The sequence below is a fragment of the Tarenaya hassleriana genome, unplaced genomic scaffold (assembly GCF_000463585.1).
Source record: "Tarenaya hassleriana unplaced genomic scaffold, ASM46358v1 Cleome2, whole genome shotgun sequence".
NCBI lineage: Eukaryota > Viridiplantae > Streptophyta > Magnoliopsida > Brassicales > Cleomaceae > Tarenaya > Tarenaya hassleriana.
Window position 1 is genome coordinate 5,161,967 of NW_010965372.1, and position 27,899 is coordinate 5,189,865.

Below are 27,899 nucleotides of genomic sequence, written 5' to 3' on the forward strand. Positions count from 1 at the left end.
GCAGCCTAAAACAAGTTGATAAGGCAACGCAATTCACCAGACAGAAAAAAAAAAACATATCAAAGGTTCAACATTGTGAAAGAAAACAAGCGGAGAAACTCAAACCTTGAGCTGATTGTACAGTAGAGATGCTGAATCCGCCATTTCTGTCGTCACGCTGAAGATCGGAAACAAAAACTGAATCTTCAGGAAAACTCGAAACGAAATCCACAATGGAGAAAAATCCTAATTCTTAGAACAAGGACCGAAAAAAGTAGATCTGACCTGAATGCGCCTTGCCTTGAACTCGAGGTTGCAGAGTGAGGAAGAGAGAGTGAGGGAGATCTCCCTCTCACTACTTGGCGAGGCAGGCAGTCGTGCCCGAGGATGATGTTTGGATGCAAGGACAGAATAATTCTTGTCCCAGATAAGAATATCCTAAAACGTATTGTCCATGACCATCTCTCTCTCCGATTTTGTCTTGGGCTTTTTTTCCCCACCTTTATTGTGGCATAAATTAAAATACACGGATTCACAACGATGAAAGATTAAATCAAAGATTAATTGCTGAGTACAAAACCAAATAGGGACAAAACTATATAATATCATCATACAAAAAGCCAATGAGTTTCTTTGTATCTGTTTCTTAAAATCCCCTCGAAGACACAAGTGGTTTGGGAGGAGACAAAGATCGAAGCTCAGGAGCAGAGCTCGGGAACATGACGTTCAGCTTGTGCATCAGTATGTCGGCACGTGACGGGATCTCGTTCAGAAGAAACTGCTGTACGATCGGTTTCTTGAACCACTCCATGACCGATTCACCAGGTGCTCTCAACACCACCTTGCTCACCTCAAATGGCGACTCCACCGAGCTCAGCATCTGGGCTATAACGATCTTCAATGTCGGTCCTGTCACTAGCTTTATACGTCTAGGGACAACCCCGTAGTAAAGCATCCTCTTTCTGAACCTGTGGAGGGTGTGGACCACAGCTACGAGGGCAGCTCCCACCGATAAGTTTCTTACATCGAGTGACCAGGCAATGTGTTGGTCAAAGACGATGGCTTTCGGGAAGAGTTTGTTTTCGTAAGCCACTTTCCAGACACAGCGAGCTCGGTTTATCTGACCCATCAAGACAAGGTAGTTCAGGAGGACGTTCACGTAGTATCTTGCAGCACCTTCTTCTAGTTCATAATCGATTCCCTGGAAGAAGTCTCTCACAAAAGCTAGAACTGGTTGTTTCCTCTGTTCGGGTCCGGTGAATAGCCCGCACATAAAGGTGTGAGCTTTGTGCCTTGTAGCGCTGAGGATTGACATCAATTGCCTTTCCTTATCCTCGTCCTGACATCGCACGAGATGGGCTAGAATTGAAGTGTAGAGCACTAAGTCAACTTTTGAAGCAGAGTGCACGAGCGTCTCAAGCAAAGGCTTGGCTGAATCATATAATCCGTTCTTCATGCATGACTCGAATAACTGCCTGATGATGAAATTGTTCGTTTTGATCCCTGATGAACCCATGAATCTCAACCATTTCAATGCGAGATCCACTGAGCCGTCTTTGATATAAATCATCAAGACATCACTTGCAGTCACATCTACAGAATAACCCATCGCCTTCATCTCAAGTAGTATTTTTCCAGCAATGTCCACAAGCTTCTTATTGGCTAGGAGAGTCACGAGGGAGGTATAGGTACTCAGACCCGGTCTCAACCCAGCATTGGTCATAGAGTTATAGATTTTCATTGCAGAATCTATCTGCCCAGATGCAGCATGCATTTCCAGGAGGCACGAATAGGTAGATGGTGTTGGTAAGAACCCAGCCTTTTCCATATCTTTGAAAATCGACATTGCTACTTCGAGCTTTCCTGATTTTGCATGAGATTCAATAATCATTGTGTACAATCCAAAGTTAGGCCGGAAACGCAACTTTTTCATTTCATCCCAAAGCCTAAGAGCAGTGTCTAACTTGCCGGCTTTAGCATATGACTCAATCAAAGAGACAAACATAGTGGCTGATGGCCTGTGGCCATAGCCCTGCATCTCCATGTACACCTTCATTGAAGTGTCCAATCTACCAGCTTTACCCATTGAATCTACAAGTGAAGAAAATATGCTATAGCTTGGTCGGAGTTTCCTTCCCTTCATCTGCTCGAAAAGCTTAAAAGCAGCATCAAGACGACCAGATTTGGCCAAGCTAGGAATCATCAACTCATAAGTAGACCCATCCAACAGGGAATCCGTTTTCTCCATGCTCTCGTATATCTCAAATGCCTTGTATGGCAGTCCCTTGTTCAGGAACAACGTCATAAGAGTGTTGTATGTCAGTGTGTCGATTTTACCAGCAGAATCTTGAACCCTCTTGAAACAACAAAACGATACCTCCAATTTCTCAGCTTTAGCCAAATACTGAATCACTTGGTTATGAGCACTAAACGACACATCCCCATGATTACTCGAATCCTGAACCATTTCCTCAAACAAAGACTGAATCCCCTCGAAATCTCTGCTCTGGTTCAACCCATCGAACAACACGACATAACACTCGTTCGAAGGTGAATACCAAGGCTGCTTCTTAGCCCACCTGAACAAACTCAGTGACGCATCTGTATCTTTTATCGTTTTCAAGGCCTGAGTAACATGAACCATATTCGGCGAGAACTGGAGCTTGTCCAATTGGGTCTCCAACTCCGGCCCCCATTTCCACCTCTTCACAACCTCGACAATCTTCGCCACAGCCGAAGCATTCATTAGAGGCTTCTTCAACTCACCAACCATTACATGGTCGTCGAGCCCAGGTTCAACTGATCTTATACCTTTACCACTGTATATAACACTACCCGATTCGTCTAAATACTCAATTTCCTCAGTCCAGCCACCGGATTCACCATTATTGCTCTTTCCACTACAGTAACTCCTCACTATGTTCCGCGTTTGTTGACATCCGACAAAACTAGGATTTTCGGGCACAGAACTAATCGGGTATAAACGTGTCGAGAATCGGCTGTTAGAGGAGTGACAACTGGATTCATTTGCACGAGAGCTAGGGTATATTGGACTGGAAGAAGGAAATGGCGACGCGGAAGTAGAACTCCTGCTAAGCGTGAAACGGAGATTTCTGGAAATAACTTTAGCAGTTCTACTGCTGATCATCGAATCTGAAGAGTATTATCGGATACAAAAATTCAAATTACGGATTTGAGAAATCAGAAACCTCACCTGGTTCCTGAAATGGCGATTTTTCCTCTCCCGCAAATTTCATGGGCTAAAACCCTAAAACAAAGAATTTGGCCGCCAGGGTTTATAATTTGCTGAAAAATTAGAAAATATGGACCAGTTCTCGGTCTGGTTTGGTTTATGATTTAATTTCTGTCCGGATTGTTATAATTTTCGGTTCAATTTGGCTTTTTTGTTTGGTTTCTCTGTCTTTCTGTTCAGTTTTAAAATTTCTTCGTATCGATTTTTAATTCTTTCGTTTTATTGTTTGATTATCTATTTCGTAGAATTGATTTATTTTTATTTTGTGGGTTCGGTTTGATTTATTTGTTTCTTTATGAACCATTTATTTTCCGTCTTAATAAATTTTCGATAATGATAAACATGTACTTAACTTTAATCATTCGGTTAACGATGTAATTTTAATTTATTATCTGTTTAGCATATATTTAATGGAAAAGAAACATTATCTTTATCGTGGTGGTGATATGAAAAATCATTGTGGAATCTTGTTTTTAAAAATGGTCCTAATTGACAATGCATAACATGTCATTAGCACTTTGATAAAGTTTCGTCGGTCGAATATTATAAGCTTCACTTGAATATGGTGCATTATAGGTGTTAAAAGCGGATGAAAAATATATTTAGGTTGTGTGATTAATTGAGATTTTGAGTTTAATCTTGTAAAAATTACTCTTTTGAGTATATATGATCCACTTTAAAAAAAAAATACACGTATTATATTAGGAAACAATTGTAGGATTGGACCACTTATTTATTAAAAAAATCTGAAATTATTATATAAATTATACATTATAAATGTTATAATTATCTCTAATTAATGTTGTATTAACAATTTAACATCGACCACGATAATAAAAAAGAAAAGAAAATGTAATGAGAATCCAACGGCTATCGAAATATATTTATAGTTAAACCCTAATAGACCCGTGTCTGTCGAATCTCTTTCTACAAGCGTGGGATTGTTCATTGTTGTCGTCTTCCCCAAAACCCTAGTTTACTCTCTCTAAAGGCAGATTGCCGTCGCCGCCGCAGCAACTCACCGGAGAGATATCGATGTTGACGTTCGAAGATGGGTTCTCTGCGGAGAGGCTCTTCGCTCAGGGGTACTCTTACACCTACGACGACGTAATCTTCCTCCCTCACTACATCGATTTCCCTACCGACGCTGTCTCCCTGTCCACGCGCCTCAGCCGGCGGGTCCCCCTCACGATCCCTTGCGTCGCGTCGCCGATGGACACCGTGTCGGAATCCGCCATGGCTGCCGCCATGGCCGCGCTCGGAGGCGTTGCCATCGTTCACTATAACTGCGACGTCGACGCTCAGGCCGCCATCATCCGTCGGGCCAAGTCTCTGCGAGCTCCGATTGCTTCCGACGCCGTTTTCAAGTGTCCCGACCATCAGATTGGCTCTGTCGATGATTTCGGTCCCTCTTCCTTCGTTTTTGTCTCGCAGACAGGTATTCAGACATTAGTATTAGCTCAATTGTGTCTCTGTATGTTTCTTTAGCCTTTTGAACATAGTCAAACGAATGTAGGCGTCGAATACACTGAAATATTGGATTGAAACATTTTGAGCTTGAAGATGTGTGGCGTAATTCTGAAAATTTTCACGAGCTGTTCGAAATCTTACGCTTTCTTTTTTGAGACATTTGGTAAGTTGTGTCTGAATGTTGCCTTGAGCATAGTGAAGCGAGTTCAGGCATCAGTTGCACTGTAAATTTTGGATTGAAGCCCTTTCAGCTTAAAGGGCAGGGGCAAAATTCTGAATAATTTCATGAACTCTTCAAAATCCTACATTTTCTTTCTTAGTTTAGACGGATTTTCTGGTGATTCGCATACAGATTCTGGGAAAAGATGATAAAGGTTTCTTCTTGGTTGATCGAGCAGGGACATTGACACCAAAGCTGTTGGGTTATGTCTCGAAATCGGAGTGGTCGAGTATGCGAGACCGAGAGAAGGAGATGAAGATATATGATTACATGCGAAGCTGTGAGGGCGGGGATTATTATGTTCCATGGGACATTGATCTGGACAAGATCGAGGCCGTTTTGGAGGACAAGAAGAAGGGTTTCGTGGTCATGGAGAGGGACGGGGAGGCCGTGAACGTGGTGACAAAGGACGATGTCGAGAGAGTTAGAGGCTATCCCAAGTTGGGATCGGGAACCGTCGGTCCAGACGGGAAATGGATGGTGGGTGTGGCCGTAGGGACACGAGAATCGGACAAGGAGAGGTTGGAGCACTTGGTTAAGGCTGGAGCCAATGCAATAGTGTTGGATAGCTCGCAGGGGAACTCTATTTATCAGCTCGAGATGATCAAGTATGTGAAGAAAACATACCCAGAACTTGATGTGATTGGTGGAAATGTGGTAACGATGAACCAGGCCCAGAATTTGATTCAAGCTGGAGTTGATGGGTTGAGGGTCGGTATGGGATCGGGATCGATTTGTACGACTCAAGAGGTTTGCGCCGTTGGACGTGGACAGGTAACAGAAACTGTGGTGGTCATTATGGGTTTCGGTTCGGTTATTCCGGTTGTAGGAAAACTACATCCATTCGGTTCTATCCGGATTCATTTTTTATTGATAAAAATATTTCGTTTTCGAAGTAAATTTTGGTTTTTTCGGTTATTGTTTTATTCAGTTCGGGTTTGATATTTCGGTTATAGAGAAATCATACATATTCGGTTTTTATTTCAAATTCGATTTGGATACGGTTATATATTATTCAGTTGGGATCGTTTCAATTTGGTTATTAACAACTTTGGCCACCCCAAACAGAAACCTAGAAACTCTTACTGGTTTGTAGACTTTTTCGTCCTTTTAACATACGCATTTTTATCGTTTTTTGTTGAATCCCTTAGGCTGCCGCTGTCTACAAAGTGTCGATGATTGCTGCTCAGAGCGGAGTACCCGTTATAGCGGATGGTGGGATCTCGAACTCGGGTCACATAGTAAAGGCTCTAGTTCTTGGAGCATCAACTGTGATGATGGGAAGCTTCTTGGCCGGAAGCACTGAAGCTCCCGGATCCTACGAATATCGGGTAATGTATATCTTTCTTCTTTAACGTCTCAACCCATCAAATACCATTGATCGATCGGTTTTACCGTTTGGTGTTATGGTAGAACGGCCGTCGGGTCAAGAAATACCGAGGGATGGGATCGCTAGAAGCGATGACCAAAGGGAGCGACCAACGATACTTGGGGGATACCGCGAAGCTGAAGATTGCACAAGGAGTGGTGGGAGCAGTTGCTGATAAAGGTTCGGTCTTGAAGTTCGTACCTTACACAATGCAAGCCGTCAAGCAAGGTTTCCAAGACCTCGGGGCATCGTCGTTGCAGTCGGCTCATGACCTGTTGAGATCAAATGTCCTCAGACTCGAGGTGAGAACCCTTTTTTTTCGAGCTGTAAAACTCGTAGGAACTTCTGATCCGAGTGGCACTTACATCGTTTCTGGTGATAGGTTCGTACTGGTGCCGCACAGATCGAAGGAGGAGTTCACGGGCTCGTTTCGTACGAAAAGAAATCATTTTAGCTTACCTCATTTTGTTTTACATCGGGCTGGTATCATCATGATGAACATCTTGCCATCCATTCCTGTACTATTATCCTTCACCCGACAAATAAAAAGGTTATCATCTTCTTTTCTTGAAACAAGAGTCAAAATCTTTTTTGCATAGTTTTTCTTACAGGAAAAAACAGGTTCGAGAGCGATCATTCCTGCAAGGAAACGGGCTCGTAAACGAGAGATTTCACAACTCCGAGAAGGTCATGGGAAGTGAAGCCGTCGTCTTTCATGTAAAAGAGATGCAAGACTTTAGTCATTTTCCAGAACACATCCTTGCATTCTCTTGGAACATCGATTCCATTGTCCTGCAACACCATCTTCATCAGCTCTCTCCTCTTTCTCTCGGCCGAAACCTTCATCAATTCAATTATCTCTTCTTTGCTTTGGCCTTTGCCCTCGTGTATCATACCCAAGGAAACCGAGTTCAGCTTGCCTTCATCGCTTTCCCTCTGCAAGAAACATCGACAGTATATAACAGACCTTGAAACTTCAAAGGTACATTCTCAATCACAGTTGTAGTAGAATCTTCTTGCCTTAAAGCCTTGTATGTCGTTTAGAATTCGGCCAACAGTGCTCATGAGCTCGTAAAGCTTATGGAAGTCCCGACTTTTAACGGTTTTCTCGTGAAGCTTCGGCCCGATAAGGTAGAGCGCCGGGAGGACGATGGGTCCTAATGCAAATGATACATATGCATTTGCCATGTAGTCTTCCAAAGTCGGCACTGACTTGTTGCGAGACCACTCGGCTTCTTGCGACATAGACTTGATCAAAGCCAGCCACTGGGGGATCAGAGGAGATGTTTCCGAATTAAGTTTGGTCGAAAGATGGTTTACTAAGGATACCATTAATATCATCTTCGCAGACCAAAACTTACGATATCGACAATGTGATCTGTAACATTGCGTCCTTGATAATCGAATGCTCTCTCTCCAGTTTCGAGGATTGTTTCCTTCAGAGCCGAGAAGATGATTTCAACTTGTTCTGAGCAGAACTCGGGAACACCATTCAAATCCCACCTGCAAAGTTTAGGCATTGCCTTATTCTCACTGGGGACGAAGAGCTGAGGCATGAAGGCTTTGAACGATGGATACAAAAGGCATATGTTATATACCTCTCGATTAGATGAATGAGGTTTTCCATTTCCTCTTTAGAGCCTCCGATATCGAAGAAGTCATCCACTACCGTTGTAAGAACAGCACCCTTGGCCCATGATAAACGGGCATCTGATAGTTCTGGAGCAAAGAGTGTTGCAGCCGCAGAGAAGTAACAGTAAGGCAGCTTTTGTCTGGCGAATTTCAGTTTCTGCATTCCCTTCTCCACAACCCACCTACATGTCGGCAAGCAACATTATAACATAAACAAACAAGGGACAATACGTGATGATGATTTTGGACAAAGATCCAAAACTCAGCTTGCACTCTTCTTTCAGACAACTGAAACTTGCTCTAGGTGTGATTCTATTAGTGGCATTCTTTGGCTTATCCAAGAGAGCATACAAATAAAGAGGAGTTGAGTTATCCGGAACTGCACCTATCAAGAACTTCCAGCTCTTTACGGTGTATGGACTGGCAAGAATTGAAATCTTCCACAGCTAACTTCAAGATATCAGAGTCACAAATATTGCGCAGACTATCATAATAAGAAAGAAAAAGATCAAGCAGAAGTGATTCATGAGTATACAAAATGAAACATTGGAGGCGAGGAGAAAAGCACATACGACAGAAAATAAATCAAGTAGCAGATATACTTACCAATACGATGTCTTCATAACCCTGGCGTTTACTAAGCTGGAACCTTTGAGTTTTCTCCTATGAGCTAGTCGTTCCAAATTTGCATAGAAGGGATATACCAGAGCATCCTCAACCTGAGATAATTTAAGGTTTGCGTCATATCTCAGCACTGTCATGGTAAGATATTTTTCTGAAAGAAATTACCTCTTGTTTGAGGTTTGTGACTTGATCTCGGGTGATTGACCAGTTGGACAGTTCCGTCTTCAGATAATGTCTGGTCCACAAGCTTTGTTTTTTCAAAGCTGATTCATCTGGGCTACGTTCTGCCGCCTTAAACAATTGCAGAACAGAAACTGTATCCTGCAGGTGACCTTCAAGAGAGTTGGAGAAACCATATTCTTCTGCAAATTGATCTAATGGATCTGCAATAAATACAGCATATTATGTTGCCATGCATAAACAGTTACCATAAATGTAAAGATGTATGCATCTCAAAGAATGAGGTCACTTCACCATATGATACATCGTAACCATGCCCATGCAGCAGTCGGAATGCCAAAGCGCAAGTGCCTAAGTCCGAGTATATCTCTTCATCTCCCTGTAGCCAGCATCTGTTTATTGGTGAACAGATTTTCAGAAATTATGATCGATCTGGTTTTCTGCAGTTGACCTTGGAAAAACGTCATCACAAGTCCAAATATGAGAAATGTTTTGTACCTATAGGTCTCATCTAACACCCTTTTGATATCGTTCTTAAAATACCGATCAATTCCCAGGTTTTCGAGAGTGTCAACCATGCTAAGAAGCACATATTGATCAAAGGGATAAACTGTGGGAACTGAATAGATAACCAAACAGATTAGCTACGCATACATATATATATATATATATAGAGAGAGAGAGAGAATGGAAATGATATGAAAGCAGATAGATAGACCTGCATCCTTGAACTTCTGTAGGAGAGAATGAAGATAGCAGAGACATCCATCATTTTTGAGTTGACTCAGGAATGCAGCAGTTGTGGCCGGTGAATTAAACAGTGAACCGTTCTTCCTTTGATATTTTACAATCAGTTCCTGGTTTTGTATTTTTCCCATTCCCTCTAAAACATAGGCCAGATAAGCTTCTCTTCCCTCCGAGATTCCTTCACTACCACTGATCGAACATAAATCAATAAAGTTTTCGATTACTTTTTGTCGAGGCTCATCTCAGTGACTTTCACCGAGTATCAAAAGCATGTGAAACAAAGGATTGTATAATTCATAACACAACTTTGATTTTGAGATACTTTGTTTTTGTTGTTAGAGAGAGAAATGGCCATCCTCTGTGTCAGGGTAGTATTCCTAATACTTCTACTCCTCTCTGGCACTAAACTTCATAGAGCCATGACGAGAAGCAGGAAAAACAAACATGAGATGTCCAAAAGTACGCTAAAAGAGCAGGCATACCTTCTGAGGTCTGAATCCCTTTTCCTCATCATGGCATCAACCACTGCTGCTTCCAGTGGAATTTTCAGATTCAAATCTCTAGCATATCCGATCATCCCAGGAAATATTATATCAAATCCAGCTGGTGTACATAATGTTTCATCCGTGACTGAAGCAGAGTTCAACTCAATGAACTGGAGACCTGTAAAAAATCAACACTCATCATCCGACGAATTGGCAAGAGTAAAATCAAACTTTTTTTTGTCGAGACACCTACCCTTGTTTACTTGTCTCTCACCAGTCCCCCATTTCTTCAAAGCGAGGATGCAAGCCAGCGTAGACGAGAGTGCATCCTTCTTAAGAGATTGATGGTGGTTATCATGACCCCATGATCCATCGCAATGTTGATTATCCAACAACCAGTTCAGACACTGAGGGAAAAGGGGAGTGGTTTCCGAACTCCGGGAAGGGACCATCGTTACCCAGGCGGTATCATAAGCCGAAACTGAGAGCTCCACCTTGTCAAACAATTTCCTAATTTTGTCCTCCGTGTCCCCGAAACTCTGAACATACTTGGAACATCAGATGTATATTGCCCAGAATTGTTTTCTTGAAGTTTATACTCAATCAAAGGAAAAACGAAAAAGAGAAAACATCAAGGATTAGTTTACCACTGAGTTTGGTCTTGTCTCCCTTGTGAGCTCCAATCTCCTCTCCAGAGAAGCTGCAGAACGAGAAAAACATTGATTGCATTTAATGCAAATATTAAAAGACACTTATACTTCAGGATGTATTTGGTCCCATCTGCAGAGATTTTCTGATGATCTTTGGAGAATTTACGGTGGATTAGAGCATTAACATGAAAAGACAACCACACAAAATATGATTCTAGTCCAAAGATAACGCGGAAATCGTACGCAGTTGACACTTTTGGAATCAAAGCCACAAAAGAAAAAACTGGGTCAAAGTAAAAGCAGAAATCCAAACATACATAATCCTGCCACGGAAATTGCGGATGATAGTCCATGCAGAATCGCAACAGAAATCCCCAGAAAAACTTCAAATCCAACGCTACTATCAACATCCAATTTGAAATTAACCAACTAAACACAACAACAGAAGCGAAAAGAGTGATACACTAACTTCGACTTGGGAATAATCCAGAACACATCCAAGCAGAAACATCAAAGTAAAGAGCAATGCGAGGTCATTTCAATCTCAAGTTAGCACAGAAAACCCCAAGAACATTCACGGAGACAAATTCAAACTAAAAACTCGAACAGAAATTCAACGATCATCCGCAGAGACAAATCAAACGAACACAAAACGCCGGAATCAACGAGAGAAAGAGAGAGAGAGAAGAGGAACCTGAGATCGGAGACGAGCAAGCGGAAGAGGAGGAGATTGACATGAAGACACCTGAACCTTCCACAGCGCCGTCGCAGCGACCCGCTCTGCACACCGGAGCATGTCACCACCACCATTGACAGTAGTATTTCTTCCAGAAAACGAAAAATATAAAAGAAAAAAGAAAAACAGAGAAAATAATGCGACTTACAGGGAAACTCGACAATCGAACCTACCAATATTCTAGAAAATTGTGCTAATTGTAATATTTATCATAAATCAGATCTTTTTCATTTATAGTTTTTTTTTTTTTTGACAGTTGTGTACATTTAAAAATAAGGAAATATCTCAGATTTATATCCATAGATACACATTAACAGATGAGGAAATATATGCCTATGTTTTCCATTCCAAATATGGATACCAAAACTGGAAAGTCCAAAACCTGTGGCTGTGCGTATATTCCTTCTCTGTCTACTGTCTACTGTCTACTGATACAAATCTTTATCTGTTCTCCATATAGACAAAGATATAACATCAAATTTTATCATTTTAAAATAAATCAATTTTGATAAATAAAGCTAATCTAGACACATGCCCATGCGTAAATATAAAAAAAATGGACTAACATATATTTCTCTCTTTGGTATGAGTTTTTACATCATCAATAATGGAGGAAACATGTGCAGTATTAACGTCCACCTCCTGCGCTTCTGTTCCACGACAGGTACGACGGATCTCCAAGTTGTCTGAAACATAAACCATCCATCATCCATTTCAATCATATATCGAAACAAATGGCAAATATGGAAAGTTAACATAATTCTACGAAAATGCATTGATCATTACACAATGGATGCCTGAGGAGCACTAGCTTTTGATGAGAAGGGAAGGGAGGAGGATAATGTACCTTGGGCTAAGGAGATACAAGAGAGCGAAAGAGAGGGCCAAGAATAAGCAGGAGCCGCCGACCGTCAGATAAGCAATACCTAAGAAGTTGTTCTTTCCGCCGAGCCAGCTAGTGGTCGATATCACGAGCTTCTTCTTGCCGTTAAAGCTGTATGTGTTGTAGTTGTTACTTAACAAGACTTGCAATGTATCCCCAGCCTCGAGATCCACGTCTATCCTCCCGTACAGCTTCCTAAACTTTGGCAGAGCCGCAGTTCTCATCCATACTATTAGGTCTTCTTGCTCGCTCAACTGTTACAACAAATTTTTTTACATTGCTACATAAACCCAATTCATTCAACCGAAACATGGTATAAGTTAAAGTTTCCAGCATTCTGAATAGCCCGTGGTCGAAGTTTCTGCAAGCTCTTACAAGAGATATCAGGGGAAAAAGATTGCCCTTTTCTACCGGGCGAGAAAAAGGATTTAATTTTGGGTTACTATTGTAAGTTGTAACAAGGAATACGAAATATCTATTACTATCTATAAAATTTATCTTTTACCAAAAAAAAATTGTAACAAGGAAGGCTACCAAATAGTGCAACTAGCAAGTGAATAAATGCCACCAAAGATACAAGAGTATTTAGTTAGTAGTTACTAGCAATAGCCAATTGCCATTGGAAACTTACCAAGTCCAATAAACGCATCTAGTTCACATGAAGAGGATGTACGTGAACCAAACCTGAATTCTCAATTACCAGATGATAAGAGAGTAAAGAACTTAAAAAGGCTTACCGGTATATTTGGATTAAGACTTCCGCCACCTATCAGAGATCCTTTCTGAAAGTTTTTAGGGAAAACATCTTTCCCAAACTTTTTTTCACGGTCACTCTTCCACGAGATGCCTTTCTTGTTCACAGGAAGGTGTTGGTGGTTTTTAGTAAAGTCGTAAGTGTCATTGAACAAGCTCCAAGCAACCAGACCGCAGGGTACGATTGGTTCCCCGAAAGCAATATCTTCAGGGGCGCAGGAACTCACATCATTTAAATGATTAGGGTCCCTCAATTGTGCATCACTCCGACTCTTCACATACCTGAAAGATAATCCACCACAGAGAATCATGACTTGAACTCATAGGAGAACTTCATGGATGGGTAAAAGTAAAACTGCCCAAGAATCTCTTACTATGCAGTGGTATGCACAGAACATATACAGTGGTCACTGTAAACACATCTCATCTTGAAAACTAGAACAGCTTATGATACAAATAAAAACTCCACAAATGGTAGTTTAGAACTGTATTAACTCTGGTCAAGATTATCATGAATCAATTCATGACAGACAAACCAGATTTGTCACAGGGCACCGTGACCATGATTGTAGGAGAACATTTACTAGATCCAAGAGAAGTCATATACAACTGCGGATAAGGAATAAAAGAAGCACAATCTACCTCCTATGATTTTGGTAGAAGTTCTCAAGCTGGTAGTACACATAAACAGGATGCTTCATAGTTCTTGTCACCTGACAAAAGGAAAAGGGGCTTTGTGACAAATTTGATATATTGGAAAGAGTAGAAAAACACTACCATAGCAGGTGATCCATACCCACAGAGTCCTGTTACATGTCTTCTCTCCTAAACCCTGAATGTAAGCGACCTTGTTGTGTCTAGAAGATTCGGGAATGCAGTCTGTGTCATACCGATCAACAATTTCAACAACCTTCATGTATGAAAGAAAATATACGAAATAAACCACAAGTGAAGCTCGAAAACAGAGACAGAAAAGAGATCAAAAGTCGAAAAATCGGCCTCATGCTCGTACACTCTGAGAAGCGGAGAGGCAGAGCGCTCCAAGTGGAATGAAGACGATACCAATGATCAGAAAAGTCAAAATCACCTACAAAATAGCCCCAAAAAAAGAAGAAAGGAGAAAAATTAAGTGCATTCTTTAACTGTCGTGAAACCGAAGTAATTCATTCCTCTTAAAATGCGACATGATAGTGATAAAGATTACCCAGCTTGGAGTAAGAATTGGCTTGCATGCTGGAAGCTCCTGCTGAGTAAATTTTGAATCTGGTGAAGAAGAATTGGACAACAGATTAGCAAGAATTAGAGATTGGATATTTTTAGAGAACTAGAAACAGAAACTCAAATCCACCAGACATCAAACCTTAAACTTAGAACTTCCAATAAACGTCAAACCCCAACCAACCTAATGAGCTTCAACTAAGACCTAGCTATATCAGTACCTCTGGTTCATACCAAAATCTGGTCTACACATAAATATACGAACGCGCAATTCAATCACAATAGTGCCAATCTAAAATGTACCCTGCAAGAATCACCCATGCATCTCGTACGTTCAATATTCCCTTATGGAGCAACGCGCGTAGACAACAGTACTAGCAGAGGGATACGTAGATCGATGCCGCGGAAGATCAAACCTACGATCAGGTTTCTATATAAACACCCAATTCTTCTGAGAGAGAATGATCATATCGCATGGACCAATGGCCGGAAAAAATAAGGGTTTTGCGTGAAAATGCAGATTCAATTCCAGGAAATAGAGACAGGAAATCAAGTAAGATCACCCGACGAGACAATCAAGCGAGTTCCACGAAATCATACACGATTCTCCAAAATAATCGCAAGAACAAAGAAGAGTCGGGAGAGGAATTACATTTGGGTCGCTTCGAGATCTTATTGGCATTGGAAGACTCCGCCGATCTGCCTCCTCCCACGGCGGAGGACGACGCAATGGAACTCATTACGCGAATAATTTGGCGAATTCAAGAAGATATTCCAGCGGAAAACAGATGTTATACGGATGGGGAAGAACGTTCAGATTTGGCTGTGAAATGCGAGAGAGAGAGTTTCTATGCGAGAAGATGAGCTTTTGGAGAGAGAGTCATGGAGGTCTTGGAATTGGGGATTCTTGGGGAGAGGGAGAGCGAAAATATCGAGAAAGAAGAACAGAACAGAAAAGCAACTAAATGAAAATACGGTTATTATGGGAGGGGAAACCGTATATTATACTATTAATTAATTATAAATTTTTTATGAAAAAGATAAATGAAATTTCACTATAAAAAAAAACATAATAATATTTCAAATGAATAGTTTTTTTATGCGTATCGCTTCAAATACTTGATCATTTGATTCTCTGATTCTGAGTGAAGATTCGAACTTTTCTTCTCCCGGATCGGTAGAAGATCCGAGAAGTGAGAAACCGTAGCCGGCGCGTGCGGCCATCGGCGGTGTCCGGAGTCTCATCACGTCGCATTTGGCTCGCACTTAAGCTTCGTTCTCCGAATCCTTCCAGCATCGCCAGGCAAAATCCTCTAAATCTCTCTCAGTTTCGCATGTCTCGCTGAATAGAAGATGATCATGTATCGGAATCGGACATGTGATCTTGATTCATGTCTCTGAATTCTTCTTTCTAATTTCTGTCGATCTCGTAGGGTTTTTCTCTGGTGGATCGCAAGTAGGAATTTTTGAGTTTCTGATCTTGTCTGGGCATATTTCCATGGTTTTTGGTGATGGAATTCGACATGTGTTCTTGTGATTCGGACATAGATGGGCTTGCTGGAGAACTTTTCCACGATGTTTGGAAAACATGACTTGCTTAGAAGATAGATAATCAGGAGCTGCGAATTGGGTATGTATCTTTGGGTCTATGATCTTGATTAGCTAAGCGGAAGTAGCAGAATGTGGATCTCATGTGATCTACTCGTAAAAAAATCTCATCTTTTTTTGGGTTTCCCCTCTTGGCTCCGTATTAGTTAAATGGAAGGTTTGCTTCAATTGAAAAGATCAAATCAAAATCTCTTTCTTTCTTGTCTGTAGTAGGGTGTATGTTATCATGGGTGTTGTTCTCGGTAAGTAGCCTGAAATGCTTCTGGTTTTAGCTCGTTTCTTCGCGATCATGCCTTGTACGCTCTTACCGAACTCTGCATATGCCCATCATAGGTATCACCTTCTATACAAACATCTTAGGGATCAAGTAAACTGATTATCAGATGAGCATATACTAAGGAACTCCTGTCTGTTAATATGAATTAGGTCTGATACCGATTGGTAGGAAATGGATCGATTTGTATGAGAGGAAGGCAATCAAAGTGCTATATATGTTTGCCTCTTACTACCTTTCAGTCTAACTTGTTTTTTTTGGATCTTTTGTTTGTATCTAATGATGCTATAGCCTCTGCTTATGAAGCGTTTACTCCATATGAATCCAACTCGTCTCTCTTCTGATTGATTTGAGACTCTGTTTTTGTTTTTGTTCTTCATGTAGCTCCTGCAAGGCTGCAACTGTTATGTTTCTATTGCAATCAAATCTCTGCGATTTGTCTTCCCGCCAGATAATTTACCGGGGAAGGATGTTTCTTAGTCAAATATATCTCTTCTGATGCCCGTTTTGATCTGTCTGTTCAGAGAGGAGCAAAATTCTCTGCATAATATGGTAACCTCGTTCTCTAGACTACTTACAGAACATGTAGTAGCGACATATCGCTTATATCTTTTCCTCCATTGTTGCAGGTTGCTCCATTAAGGAGCTTGAAAGAGGAAGGCAGGGTCCAAGTATGAATATATTCAGGGAAAGTACACTCATCTACACCTATCATTCTGATCAGTTCTTATCTCTTGAGACAGGATTGAATCTTTGAACCCTTCTCTACATTCCACTCATTTTATTTCATCGAAGTATATCACATGTAGCCTTTGTTCCTGCAATTCCTTCAACGTTATGTTCGCAGTTCAAGAAATAAGCTCACAGACCAAGTTTGGGTGGTGTAGTGGTATAAAAACATGAAAAATATGTTCTTATCCCGGATTCAAATCTAATAGTGGGAAGGGTCATTCATCCGTACTTCTTCGGTAGTCTGGGAGATGTAGTTGAACCAAATGTATAGTGAACTTACGGATTATCAACAAACAAAAAAAGCTCACACCATTTCTCTTTTCAGTTTTGCAATGCATAAACCCTGGATTACTTGTTAGATTTTCAGTGATGTTTCTGTATTTGATCCTTACCGTGATATCGGGAAATTCGTTTCGGAGCTGAGGCCAAAACCACAGAAGTCATCACGTTATAGAACTGCCTGCTCTGTGGATAGAGGAGATATACAGACAACGTTTGCTTTGGAGATCATAACTAAGAAAAGTGTCAAACCTTGTTACATAGACAATATCACACAACGGAGGAAAATAAAATTCTCTGAATGTCATTGGTGTTTATTTTATTTAACACGTAATTTTATAAATAATAAACCAAATTCAAGAAAAATATATATAGACATAACATATTCTAATGAGACATTGTGCATTGATTAATGTATATTATTATAATAATGTATAGATTTTGTTCAATTAGGTGTAATATCGAGTAATTTAACCTTACATTACATCAACGTAGTGTGCCATATATAAAGAATAATTTAAATTTTCAAATTGGGGGAAAAGATAAAAAGGGAATTGGAAGGAATATATTCATTTCCTAAGAATAAATTCTCCCAAACACAACCAAACAAAAAAATATAGATGCGTGAAGTTCAAGCAACCGTGTGGCCTCTAGTTTTAAACCGACTTATAAATAAGTTATTGTTATATATCTTCATATTTAATTATCTTAAGTTAATCTAAAAATCATATATAATTAGCTAAAAGTGAAACATTAACTTTTACTTGATTTTTCTTTACATGCATATATATATGTATGTATATACATAGATAAACAAAAGAAAAGAATCTACAAAACTTAAATGAAAGGCTTTGTTCTACTTGACACACACACACATATATATATATGGGTGGCAAAATGTAAAGTGACTTACTATTATAATTTAAAGAATAGTTGAAGAGTTGTATACCGTTCTTTACAACCGTCAAAATCTACTTAAAATATTATTATTATTATAATTATAATTATAATAATAATAATATTTTAAGTAGATTTTGACGGTTGTAAAGAACGGTATACAACTCTTCAACTATTCTTTAAATTATAATAGTAAGTCACTTTACATTTTGCCACCCATATATATATATGTGTGTGTGTGTCAAGTAGAACAAAGCCTTTCATTTAAGTTTTGTAGATTCTTTTCTTTTGTTTATCTATGTATATACATACATATATATATGCATGTAAAGAAAAATCAAGTAAAAGTTAATGTTTCACTTTTAGCTAATTATATATGATTTTTAGATTAACTTAAGATAATTAAATATGAAGATATATAACAATAACTTATTTATAAGTCGGTTTAAAACTAGAGGCCACACGGTTGCTTGAACTTCACGCATCTATATTTTTTTGTTTGGTTGATAATAATTATTATTATTATTATTATTATTATTATTATTATTATTATTATTATTATTATTATTATTATTATTATTATTATTATTATTATTATAATTATTATTATTATTATTATTATTATTATTATTATTATTATTATTATTATTATTATTATTATTATTATTATTATTATTATTATTATTATTATTATTATTGTTGTTGTTGTTGTTGTTGTTGTTTTTATTGAATATCTAGATAAGTTAGTTTCCATTCTCATTAATTTCCACTCTCCTGTCTCATTGTGATAAATAAATTATGGTATTCTCGAATGTTTGTGAATTCTTTTATAAATGCGTGGCTAATTATTTATGTGAAGAAAAAGAAAAAGACACGAACCTTTTTAAAAAATAAATTAAATAGCGACCAAATATTTGTGTAATTTTGGTTGGTTATATATATTCATACGATTGGCATCTATAGCGGAAGTTCTAATTTTATTTTTGGTATTTTTCGGACGAGAATCTATCTTTATTCATCAAAGAGGGGAAGAATTGATTCCTATTCCGAATTCTAACCAATTTGAATTTCGGTAAAAACATTTAAATTGAATTTAAAGTTTTGGTTTTCTATTTTATTTTCAGCACACAACACAATATATATATATATATACACACTATCAAATCACTATACGTATATATTTATACCTACAAATGTCTTAATTCTGATTTATATATCAAAAGTATATTTCATAACAATAATACAAATTTGAGCTCCTGTATATTTATAAACAATCGGATCCACAATATCTGGAAAACATATGATCAAATATAGAAGGACAATCTTCAATCCTACAAAAGCCAAAAGGGGAAGTAACCCCAACAAGCTTTGCCCAAAAATAAAACAATGATATAAAATAAAGAAAAACAAAAAATAAGTAATTATAAAAAAACAGTAAAAGAAATAAATTAAATTCTAAAACAAAAAAGAGTGAAAGAGCTTTAATAAGTAGAAGAGGAGGTCCCCAACTGTTAACATCTCCTTTACACATTGATGTATACTTCCCCCGCATACCACCAAAACGTATAACCTAAAGTTTTGGTTCCATATTCTTAATACGTTTGGTTTTTCTGCACTTTCCTTGTTCCTATTTATCATATAGTTTTCAAAATTATTTATTTTCCTAATTTATATCTATCAAATAAAAATAATAAAAGACCCCATTTGAAATCTTGAAATTTTGAGATTATATTCCCCCCATCCACCTTGCATTACATATTTATTTTGTGCATGCTGTCCGTACATATCAATCAGCCACATTCATTGAATTATTCTTAAAATGCTACATATATATACACACACACACACATATGCCATGGGACCTCCCACTCAATAAATATTAGGGTTGACCATTTTATGAACGTATACGTCTCTACATGCAATGTGTGTGTGTATATATATTTGTACACACATATATATTATTTCTCTTTTATTTAGAAAGGTGGAAATAATATTAACACTGGAAATATATTTTTGTTTCAAAATAGAACACTTTGTCTTTAATAAACTAACTGTAGTTAATTTTTTGTACATTATTAGTCTGTAATATATGTGGCTGAGATTTATGCATTCATAGAATATAATAACCTTCTTAAATGTGTCTATGTATATGTGTGTACTCAAAAACCCATCATTGGCTTAGGTTTATTCAGCTCATCATTAGCCAAAAAGGTTTACCCTACCATAAAATCTTTGAGAAATTTAATTGCAGCATGCGACTATATATATAATATACACATGAATATGATATGTGTGTGTAATAATATCTACTGTAATCTTAATGGAATAGAAAAAAAAATGTGCTGCTTATTATTTTACACCTTTGAACAATTTTTATCCTCCCACTCATGATCCTTATTCCATTGTCCGAGATTTATTTATATGTAATAAAAATTTTACGAGTTTATTATTCGACTCGCATTGATCACGCAGTGTGAATACAAAGAATGGTAAGGAAAAAGAGATTTCGTACCATATGGAATGAATTGCGTCAATTGTGTTTATGTGTCCTTAATATAATACTGTAATTAAATTACATTTTTTTTAAATTTTGTAACTTTAAAAAGCGAAAAATAAAAATAAAATTGAAAAAGATCACGACAGTATCTTTTCGCAAAGGAAGAGCCTGCGTACTAGGCTGAGCTTTTAACTCTCTTACTTGTGTCTATAAACCTTTGATTCCATTAACCAATTTTCTTTATATATTATTTTATACAGACAATATTTATAAAAATAAAAAAAAGAGGGGAGAGAGAAGCCGTCATCTGATGTCTTAAAAAACGCATCGTATTCTCTTCCATTTTGCATCACATTCGCTCTTGTATTGAATCTCTCTGCGAAACCCTCTTTCGAAGAGAGAGAGAGAGAGAGAGAGAGAGAGAGAGAGAGAGAGAGAGAATGTTCCATTCGAAGAAACCTTCAAGTATGAGTTCATCGTCTCATGAGAACAGACCGATGTGCGTTCAGGGGGATTCGGGTCTTGTCCTAACCACCGACCCAAAACCACGTTTGCGTTGGACAGTCGAACTCCACGAGCGTTTCGTCGACGCAGTCACCCAACTCGGCGGCCCCGACAGTACGTTTAACCTCCTCACTACTATACTGTACTTCATCAATTCAATCACAGTTTCATGTTATAAATCAATCAATCGAATTAATCGACAAGTTTGAATCTTTTTTTTTTTTTTTTTGCAGAGGCAACTCCGAAGACGATCATGAGAGTTATGGGTGTGAAGGGTCTCACTCTTTACCATCTAAAGAGCCATCTTCAGGTCTGAATACAAAGAAATGGTGTAACTTTGCCTTTGCGCTTTTGTTTCATATATTTATTAGGGTTTTGTTTCAACTTTACATGCTTTACTTATAATCCTCTCCTCTTTTCTTTTCTTGGGTAGTTATGGATTATGATATCGAATTATAACAGTTTCTTTTTCTATCTCTGGGTTCAGAAATTCAGACTGGGAAAGCAGCCGCATAAAGAGTACAATGATCACTCCGCAAAGGACGGCCCGAGAGGTGAATTCTTTGAATTAGGGTTTCTTCTATTGTCTATTGGTGAACTACATGCATACATACATATATCCATATATATACACATATATATGTGCATGCCACACATGGTTGATGCAATTTTTATTGGTTCAGCTTCGGCGTTGGATCTTCACCGGAACACTGCTTCGTCCTCCGGCATGATGAGGCACAGCATGAACGAGTATGTTCTTTATCTAACTTTTGCTTCTTCTTTTATAAATTTTCGGTGCTATATATGTTTATATGCATGTATATATAGAGGTGTGTAACATATAAATATTTTTCTTAGTCAGTGAATATATATATATATATATATAATCTTGAATTTTGCGTGAGAAATCACCAAAGGGTTTTTGTTCTTGTGTGGAAAAAATCGTGTGTATGTTGAAAACGGTAACATAAGCAGCAACTCACACATGGTTGATGCAATTAGGATGCAAATGGAAGTGCAGAGAAGGTTACACGAACAATTAGAGGTACGTATTCGCTAATACCAAAAAAAAATATTGATTAATTAAGTTAATTAATACCATATAAAAATGGTGTGTTAAATATACATATGTACGTATCTCATTTATTTTTCAGGTGCAACGACACCTTCAACTAAGGATTGAAGCACAAGGAAAATACATGCAGTCCATATTGGAGAAAGCTTGCCAAACACTAGCCGGCGAGAACATGGCGGCAGCGGCCGCAGCAGTAGCCGGAGGAGGAGGAGGATACAAGGGCAATTTGGGAATTAGTTCAGCTTTCCCAGCCTCGGGCCCACCTCCTCTCAGCTTCCCACCCTTTCAAGACCTCAATATATACGGAAACACCGATCAACTCGACCAGCATTTTCGTCAAAACATAGAGAACAATTTCACCACCGGAGCGGATACCAACATTTACTTGGGGAAGAAGGGACCGAACCCTTTTGGTACAGATGTCGGAAAGAGCATGTTGATGTGGCCGGAAGATCATCTCGGCCGGCTGCATGATCTCGGACTCCCACCGGCCTCTTCTTGCCAGCTCGACGAACATCAGATCCAGATTCAGATGGCTTCACATGTTTCACCGGATTTGGATTCTCTGTCAGATATTTACAATGCGAAGTCTGGTTTGTCGGGAGATGGATTGTGTGAGAAGAAGATTGAAGCAAATGGTGGGAAATTACCCGAAAGGCCTTCTCCTAGAAGATCGCCATTGAGCCCTATGATGAACCCTAATGGTGGGATGTCAGCACAAGGAAGGACCTCGCCGTTTGGGTGAGATACGTAATCGATTTGTTATTAATAGATCGATGTTAAGTCGTCATGAAATCGTGAACGAGATCTATATATATATATATATCGTTCATGAAGTTAGAGGTTTCGCAATGAGGAGCAATTAAACTCTTGTGCGGTTGATGTTATTTTTTGTTGTTGGAGTTGTAACGATACTGATTTGTTGTTATAATATATGTATTCATTAGACTCTCTTTGCACTCTAGGGTTGATTTGTTGATTTTACGTGAACATCGATTAGAGTTTATTATTTATTTAACGGTGGTATAGAATTTCATTCCAACATTATATAATGGAATTTTCACTAATGTTTCGAGTGAATATTTCCTGATAACCGTTGCTTTGGAGGTGATAGTGACAACTATTTGACAGTAATTTCTGAATTGCCGTAGAAGTTTTGCAACATGTAAAAGCTTTGTCACTATATTTGTACTCATGTGAAGGTATCTAATTAGAATCTTACAATCATGCCCATAAAATAAATATTTTGTCTCTATATGAAATAATATCTTATATTTGCACTAACAACAGTATTTTGATTGTGTAAACTTCAGTCCAAAGAATATATTATAATAGATATTTTGAGTTCGAGGATATACTATATAATCGCCATATCCCATGCACGCACGTCTATGGTCAAATAACGTTAGATTGCTCGAATTTCAAGGCATGCACGAAGCTTTTCGAGGATTTTGCTTTTTTCATGGTGAAGTTAGTTATGCCTCTCGAGTTAGTTTGTACTTGTCACCTATGTCGGATTACACAGAAATTAGGTGCATTGGGAAAATAAAAAAAAAATTAAAAAAAAGAAGAATATGGTAAAAAAACATATAAAAAAAAGTAAACAAAGAAAAAAGAAAGAACAAGTTATGATGATGATGATCCCCATCAAAGCAAAAGGTTTTAGGGTTTTGGGAAACCACATGCAAACAACAACAAAAAGCTGGTAATGTTTTGTTAGAGACTGACTACAAATCATTTGATTTCGTACAAATCTCTGCATGAAAATGCACACACACATGTAAATATGCATATGCAACACACACACACACACATATATATATATATATAACCAGCTATGAAAGTGTACAACATGTGCAATTGCACAGAACCTCTAAAATTTGTATTCACGGAAAAGTTTTAACATGTGCGGATATTTTCATTTTTACAGGAGTTTGATATAAATTGATCGAAAATATATATAACTTTGAAAGAATGACCCAACCCTATATATATATATATATATGTGTGTATATAGTGTAGAGGTTGATAAGCTACAACTTCCTTTTAGAAAGAGATAAAGATGGAGGAAATAAACTTCCCATTAGAGAAACAAACACTGAGTATCAATATTTTTCATGCATATTTCTTTATTCTTTATTCTTTTCTTCTTTTGTTTCATATGACCGGTTTTTAAACAAATATCTAGCATACCCATTGGATTGATTTTGAGATTTGATATATATATATATATATATATATCAAATCAAAGCTAAACGACCATTTCGCAAATACACGACTTTGTTTGAGTAGGATATCTGTTTTCTAAGCAAACATGCCAACAATGTAATAAACATACAAATATCTATGTCCATTTTATATATAGCTTAATATATATATATATATATATCTCCGTTTTTTTATGAACTACATGTGTCTTAATTAGCGGGATCTCTTCGCACATTTGGATGAACACTATCTATTAATTAACATTCTTTTATTACAGAATCTATAGGAACAATACATATTAATATTTTATATAAAAATGTGTTCTACACCAATTTACTTGATTAATCACGTATATGAACTCAATATTGAATTTCAAATCTTTTTAGTTTTCCCATTGATCAGCTTATATATTTCTATCGAGTTATATCATATTGTGTTAATTCTAAATAATACATTTATTAAATTTTTTTTCTATATCTTGGATCTTCTTTATTGCTTGGTATCCTATGTTGATGGAGAAAGATATCCGGAAACATTTTGAACTTCGTGGCGAAAACTAGTCTTTAGTTCCTTTTGAATCTTTTGGGAGAAATAAAGAAACAAATAAGAGTGTGGTTAATCAATTATATTTGTTTTCTTACTCTTGCAAAATCTAATTAATACCCATAAAATAATTAAGAGTACTCTTAATGGCCTGATGATCTTCCAAAAAAAAATCTTATTAATCTCAATAAAACTCTATTTTTTTTTCAACATTTCATTTATATTTTTCCATATTCTGAAAAATTAACAATAAGAAATTGATCAGTGTACACATTCATGTGTCTATTTTCTTTTGCACTAAAAAAATGTAGCGCGACAAATGCGTTATGAAATGAATGGCCAAATTGGAAACATTCTATAATCAAATTTCTGCGTTGCATCTTAGGTGTCTTTTCAGTGTTGTTATGCTATACATATAACATATATTGATTACAAAATTAATGTTATTCAAAGTGAAAACGTGAAAATGGGATATCTATATATAGGCTGCAGCAGCAAAGAAGAAGATAGATTCATTCACAAGGACATGAATACGTACAGAGTAATTTTCTTTACAGAGAGAGAGAGAGAGAGAGAGAGAGAGAGAGAGAGAGAGGGAGAGAGAGAGAGAGAGAGAGAGAGAGAGAGAGAGAGAGAGAGAGAAAGAGAGAGAGAGAGAGAGATCTGGTCATCACTGCGAGTTGGCATCTATAAAGAAAAGCTCTCTCTCTCTCTCTCTCTCTCTACAGAAAAACAAAAAGATAGGAGGGAGAGAGAGTTGAAGATGAAGGGAATAAACGCACTCCCATGTCTCTCCTCTTCTCGAGGAAGCTTCTCTTCCTTTTTGCGTCCCCCACATTCCCCCCTCTCTTTATATTTTCCCTTTTTTCACCAAAATGTAAATAACGTACGGTCCCAATAATTCTTCTGCTCCAAAGACTAAATTATACATTAATCATACAAATTATAATTAATATATATGAGCATGATTGATGAATTTTCCATGAAATAAATCAGGTCGAGTTATAACAAAGGGCGTGCATATTCTGATGACCCATTTCCCTCTTGCCTTTAATCTTCCACATTTCACATGCAAAAACATGTGATCATACGTTATATAGCAGGCTTTAATTTTGTATAGTTTAATGTTAAAGAAATAAAGTTTTTCTCCGCGTTATATATATGATATGGTCATTATATTATGATCATTAAGCAAATTTAAAGTAATTATTTTTATAATCAAAAGTGATAAAGGTCGCGGTCGGTCTCGTGGATGGATGGTCTCCATGCACATACTTCTATGAAAGAAATAGAAACAATTTTTTGCAATCTAATCATTTGTAGTGTAGGCACTTCATTGCAATTTCATCTTTGGATTCTGTTATTTTTTTTATAAAAAAAATTATTATTAGTTTTCGCTCATACAATTCTTCCTCTTTTTTTCTTTTGATTTTTTTTTATTGTTCTGTTTTGTTTTTTTACTGTCTCTTTTGAGGTATTGATGTTGAGTGTTCTCTTGACAAAGTACAGTCCGGAAGCTTCTTTTGTCCCCCCTCTCCTCCTCTTTGTCTATTTTGATTTATATATTCTCACCCCTTTTGTTTTCTCCTTCAAAAAAATAAAATTTAACACCATATTTATTTTAATTGAAACTTATTGAAAATTATAAAGTTACCGAGAGTTATAATTATCTATTATTGGAATTGTATTCCTAATATTTTTTTTTTTGTGTTTCCATATTGTATTTTGGATTGATAACTCACTAGATCACCCATCGGCGGCCAAGCAAATAAATATTTTATAATCTAAATGATAATATTTATATATTTTGTATATATTCTTAATATAAATGTTGCTAATTCAGTGAATCACAAATGGGTATTACATGAATGATCATTGATAATATTTGGACTTCCCATCTTCCTAATCAGAGAAATAAGTATTTTTTTTTTTTTGTAAATTATTTAAGGAGAATGTTTGTCCGTACGGCGCTCATAGATTAAGCCCAATTAAAAGCCCATCTATTTAAATTGCTTGGTATTTGGGCTTACAATATGGCCCACTGAGTTTTTCACACCGATGGTCTTATTAAATCAATTGGTCATGACGATTTTCTAATATCACATATTACACTTTTTTTGGTAATTTGTTGCATACCCAAAAATATAATAAAAACTGTTAAAATAGTGATTTGAAATACAAATTTATTGTTTTTCAAAATAAAAATTCTGTTAAACTAAATCTTAAATTAAAATCTAAGCCCAAATAATAAGGAATACGAAAATTGCTTATTAGAAGGCTGACGAATAGGTTTTTTTTGGAATTACTATTTAATTATTTTATTCATTTCCAATAATATATTCAAATTAAGATATTGCGGATTCATGCAGGATCAATGGATCCGAAGTAGGCCTACCATAATTTCTCTGTTTTAATTGTACCTACCCACCATGTCCTTGATAGCTATTAATATTGTTTATATATATATATATATATATATATATATATATATTATAATCATAAACTATAGATTCCGATAGACAAAAATGACGGTCCAAGTTTTCCACGTTGGAACTTGGAAGAGAAATAGAACCTAAAAAAGAAGTCTCCAGATGACAAAGAGGATAGATATCTTCAACTTCAATTGGAAAGCGAAGTTAAAGCTTATCTATTCCACTTGGCACTTGCCGCTGATCCAACTTTTTTTGTATTATATTATTACAATAACAAATTTATAAAGTATTTTTAATTTATAATTAAGCTGAAACTATATTTAAATCACATTAGCGAGGTTTAATTTATAATGAGATCAGTCCTAGGCTCCATGCACGTTCCAAGTTTTAGACGAACCGTCTCAGAAGGTTTGAGTTTAATAGATTTATTGTGATTAACACAATAAATAGGGGATAATAGTCCTAAAAACATGCTAATTTGTATTCTATTTGTTCAAAAGTGTGTGTGCATAAGAATCTAAAAATAATATAAAAAAAAACCGTAATTGTTAACGTTTTATACGAAAATTTAGAAATATTTTTTTACCCTTTATTATTCTGTTGTCTATGTATAAAATTTTCTACAATTGGGATTTTCTTAATATCAACCAA

General features: G+C 37.1%; 6 protein-coding genes and 1 long non-coding RNA gene across 10 annotated transcripts in view; 3 read left to right on the forward strand and 4 right to left on the reverse strand.

The window, feature by feature from the left end:
- LOC104812380 (2-dehydro-3-deoxyphosphooctonate aldolase 1-like) overlaps positions 1–375 on the reverse strand; it is a 3,666-nt gene extending 3,291 nt beyond the window's left edge. Inside the window, exons 1-2 of the mRNA XM_010539509.2 lie at positions 265–375; positions 106–157 (exon numbers count right to left, since the gene is read on the reverse strand). Coding sequence (XP_010537811.1) covers positions 106–144 — 39 coding nt within the window. The 5' untranslated portion in view covers positions 145–157; positions 265–375. The remainder of the gene's footprint in view (positions 1–105; positions 158–264) is intronic.
- Positions 376–510: 135 nt separating this feature from the next.
- LOC104812381 (pentatricopeptide repeat-containing protein At1g79490, mitochondrial) lies at positions 511–3,251 on the reverse strand. Its single transcript, XM_010539510.2, has one exon. It carries the CDS (start codon positions 3,125–3,127, stop codon positions 626–628), a length of 2,502 nt encoding a protein of 833 aa, XP_010537812.1. The 5' UTR covers positions 3,128–3,251; the 3' UTR covers positions 511–625.
- Positions 3,252–4,146: 895 nt separating this feature from the next.
- Positions 4,147–6,864, forward strand: LOC104812383 (inosine-5'-monophosphate dehydrogenase 2). The gene is made up of 5 exons (XM_010539513.1): positions 4,147–4,670; positions 5,101–5,696; positions 6,074–6,253; positions 6,336–6,593; positions 6,674–6,864. The coding sequence occupies exons 1-5, from the start codon at positions 4,268–4,270 to the stop codon at positions 6,743–6,745; spliced, it is 1,509 nt and encodes a 502-aa protein (XP_010537815.1). The 5' UTR covers positions 4,147–4,267; the 3' UTR covers positions 6,746–6,864.
- LOC104812382 (ent-kaur-16-ene synthase, chloroplastic) lies at positions 6,833–11,594 on the reverse strand. 2 transcript variants are annotated; one of them, XM_010539512.1, is made up of 15 exons: positions 11,494–11,594; positions 11,304–11,389; positions 10,607–10,659; positions 10,213–10,498; positions 9,957–10,137; positions 9,446–9,663; positions 9,226–9,346; positions 9,022–9,119; positions 8,713–8,930; positions 8,530–8,642; positions 8,309–8,407; positions 7,890–8,105; positions 7,653–7,794; positions 7,312–7,557; positions 6,833–7,227 (listed from the first exon to the last, which is right to left on the reverse strand). In XM_010539512.1, the coding sequence occupies exons 2-15, from the start codon at positions 11,344–11,346 to the stop codon at positions 6,925–6,927; spliced, it is 2,337 nt and encodes a 778-aa protein (XP_010537814.1). In that variant the 5' UTR covers positions 11,347–11,389; positions 11,494–11,594; the 3' UTR covers positions 6,833–6,924. The 2 variants fall into 2 exon arrangements, with proteins under 2 accessions (XP_010537814.1, XP_010537813.1); XM_010539511.1 differs by having other exon boundaries at positions 10,213–10,507.
- Positions 11,595–11,812: 218 nt separating this feature from the next.
- On the reverse strand, positions 11,813–15,151 carry LOC104812384 (ALA-interacting subunit 5). 2 transcript variants are annotated; one of them, XM_010539514.1, is made up of 8 exons: positions 14,852–15,151; positions 14,186–14,244; positions 13,994–14,068; positions 13,778–13,891; positions 13,624–13,694; positions 12,966–13,263; positions 12,193–12,482; positions 11,813–12,031 (listed from the first exon to the last, which is right to left on the reverse strand). In XM_010539514.1, the coding sequence occupies exons 1-8, from the start codon at positions 14,937–14,939 to the stop codon at positions 11,974–11,976; spliced, it is 1,053 nt and encodes a 350-aa protein (XP_010537816.1). In that variant the 5' UTR covers positions 14,940–15,151; the 3' UTR covers positions 11,813–11,973. The 2 variants fall into 2 exon arrangements, with proteins under 2 accessions (XP_010537816.1, XP_010537817.1); XM_010539515.1 differs by having other exon boundaries at positions 13,778–13,860; positions 14,852–14,941.
- Positions 15,152–15,508: 357 nt separating this feature from the next.
- LOC104812386 lies at positions 15,509–17,171 on the forward strand. The gene is made up of 3 exons (XR_771586.1): positions 15,509–15,829; positions 16,466–16,633; positions 16,711–17,171. It is a non-coding gene; the product is annotated as an uncharacterized LOC104812386 (long non-coding RNA).
- A 3,650-nt stretch (positions 17,172–20,821) lies between these two features.
- On the forward strand, positions 20,822–23,018 carry LOC104812387 (myb family transcription factor APL-like). Of its 2 annotated transcripts, none has more exons than XM_010539517.2 (6): positions 20,822–21,104; positions 21,224–21,300; positions 21,478–21,544; positions 21,674–21,740; positions 21,966–22,035; positions 22,145–23,018. In XM_010539517.2, exons 1-6 carry the CDS (start codon positions 20,927–20,929, stop codon positions 22,808–22,810), a joined length of 1,125 nt encoding a protein of 374 aa, XP_010537819.1. In that variant the 5' UTR covers positions 20,822–20,926; the 3' UTR covers positions 22,811–23,018. The 2 variants fall into 2 exon arrangements, with proteins under 2 accessions (XP_010537819.1, XP_010537820.1); XM_010539518.2 differs by having other exon boundaries at positions 20,827–21,104; positions 21,993–22,035.
- Positions 23,019–27,899: the final 4,881 nt, after the last annotated feature.

What these genes read in the sequence shown, in the direction of transcription:
- LOC104812381 (XM_010539510.2), bottom strand. Translation starts at nt 3,127, where the DNA reads ATGATCAGCAGTAGAACTGCTAAAGTTATTTCCAGAAATCTCCGTTTC.
- LOC104812383 (XM_010539513.1), top strand. Translation starts at nt 4,268, where the DNA reads ATGTTGACGTTCGAAGATGGGTTCTCTGCGGAGAGGCTCTTCGCTCAG. An exon ending in CGTTTTTGTCTCGCAGACAG is followed by an intron (nt 4,671 to 5,100) that starts GTATTCAGACAT and finishes TTGATCGAGCAG; the next exon opens with GGACATTGACACCAAAGCTG. An exon ending in GCGCCGTTGGACGTGGACAG is followed by an intron (nt 5,697 to 6,073) that starts GTAACAGAAACT and finishes TGAATCCCTTAG; the next exon opens with GCTGCCGCTGTCTACAAAGT.
- LOC104812382 (XM_010539511.1), bottom strand. Translation starts at nt 11,346, where the DNA reads ATGTCAATCTCCTCCTCTTCCGCTTGCTCGTCTCCGATCTCAG. An exon ending in TTGCTCGTCTCCGATCTCAG is followed by an intron (nt 10,660 to 11,303) that starts GTTCCTCTTCTC and finishes CTCGTTCTGCAG; the next exon opens with CTTCTCTGGAGAGGAGATTG. An exon ending in CAGATCACATTGTCGATATC is followed by an intron (nt 7,558 to 7,652) that starts GTAAGTTTTGGT and finishes CTGATCCCCCAG; the next exon opens with TGGCTGGCTTTGATCAAGTC.
- LOC104812387 (XM_010539517.2), top strand. Translation starts at nt 20,927, where the DNA reads ATGTTCCATTCGAAGAAACCTTCAAGTATGAGTTCATCGTCTCATGAG. An exon ending in CCAACTCGGCGGCCCCGACA is followed by an intron (nt 21,105 to 21,223) that starts GTACGTTTAACC and finishes TTTTTTTTGCAG; the next exon opens with AGGCAACTCCGAAGACGATC. An exon ending in ATGAGGCACAGCATGAACGA is followed by an intron (nt 21,741 to 21,965) that starts GTATGTTCTTTA and finishes TAACATAAGCAG; the next exon opens with CAACTCACACATGGTTGATG.
- LOC104812384 (XM_010539514.1), bottom strand. Translation starts at nt 14,939, where the DNA reads ATGAGTTCCATTGCGTCGTCCTCCGCCGTGGGAGGAGGCAGATCGGCG. An exon ending in CATGTAACAGGACTCTGTGG is followed by an intron (nt 13,695 to 13,777) that starts GTATGGATCACC and finishes TCCTTTTGTCAG; the next exon opens with GTGACAAGAACTATGAAGCA. An exon ending in TTGTATCTCCTTAGCCCAAG is followed by an intron (nt 12,032 to 12,192) that starts GTACATTATCCT and finishes TTTATGTTTCAG; the next exon opens with ACAACTTGGAGATCCGTCGT.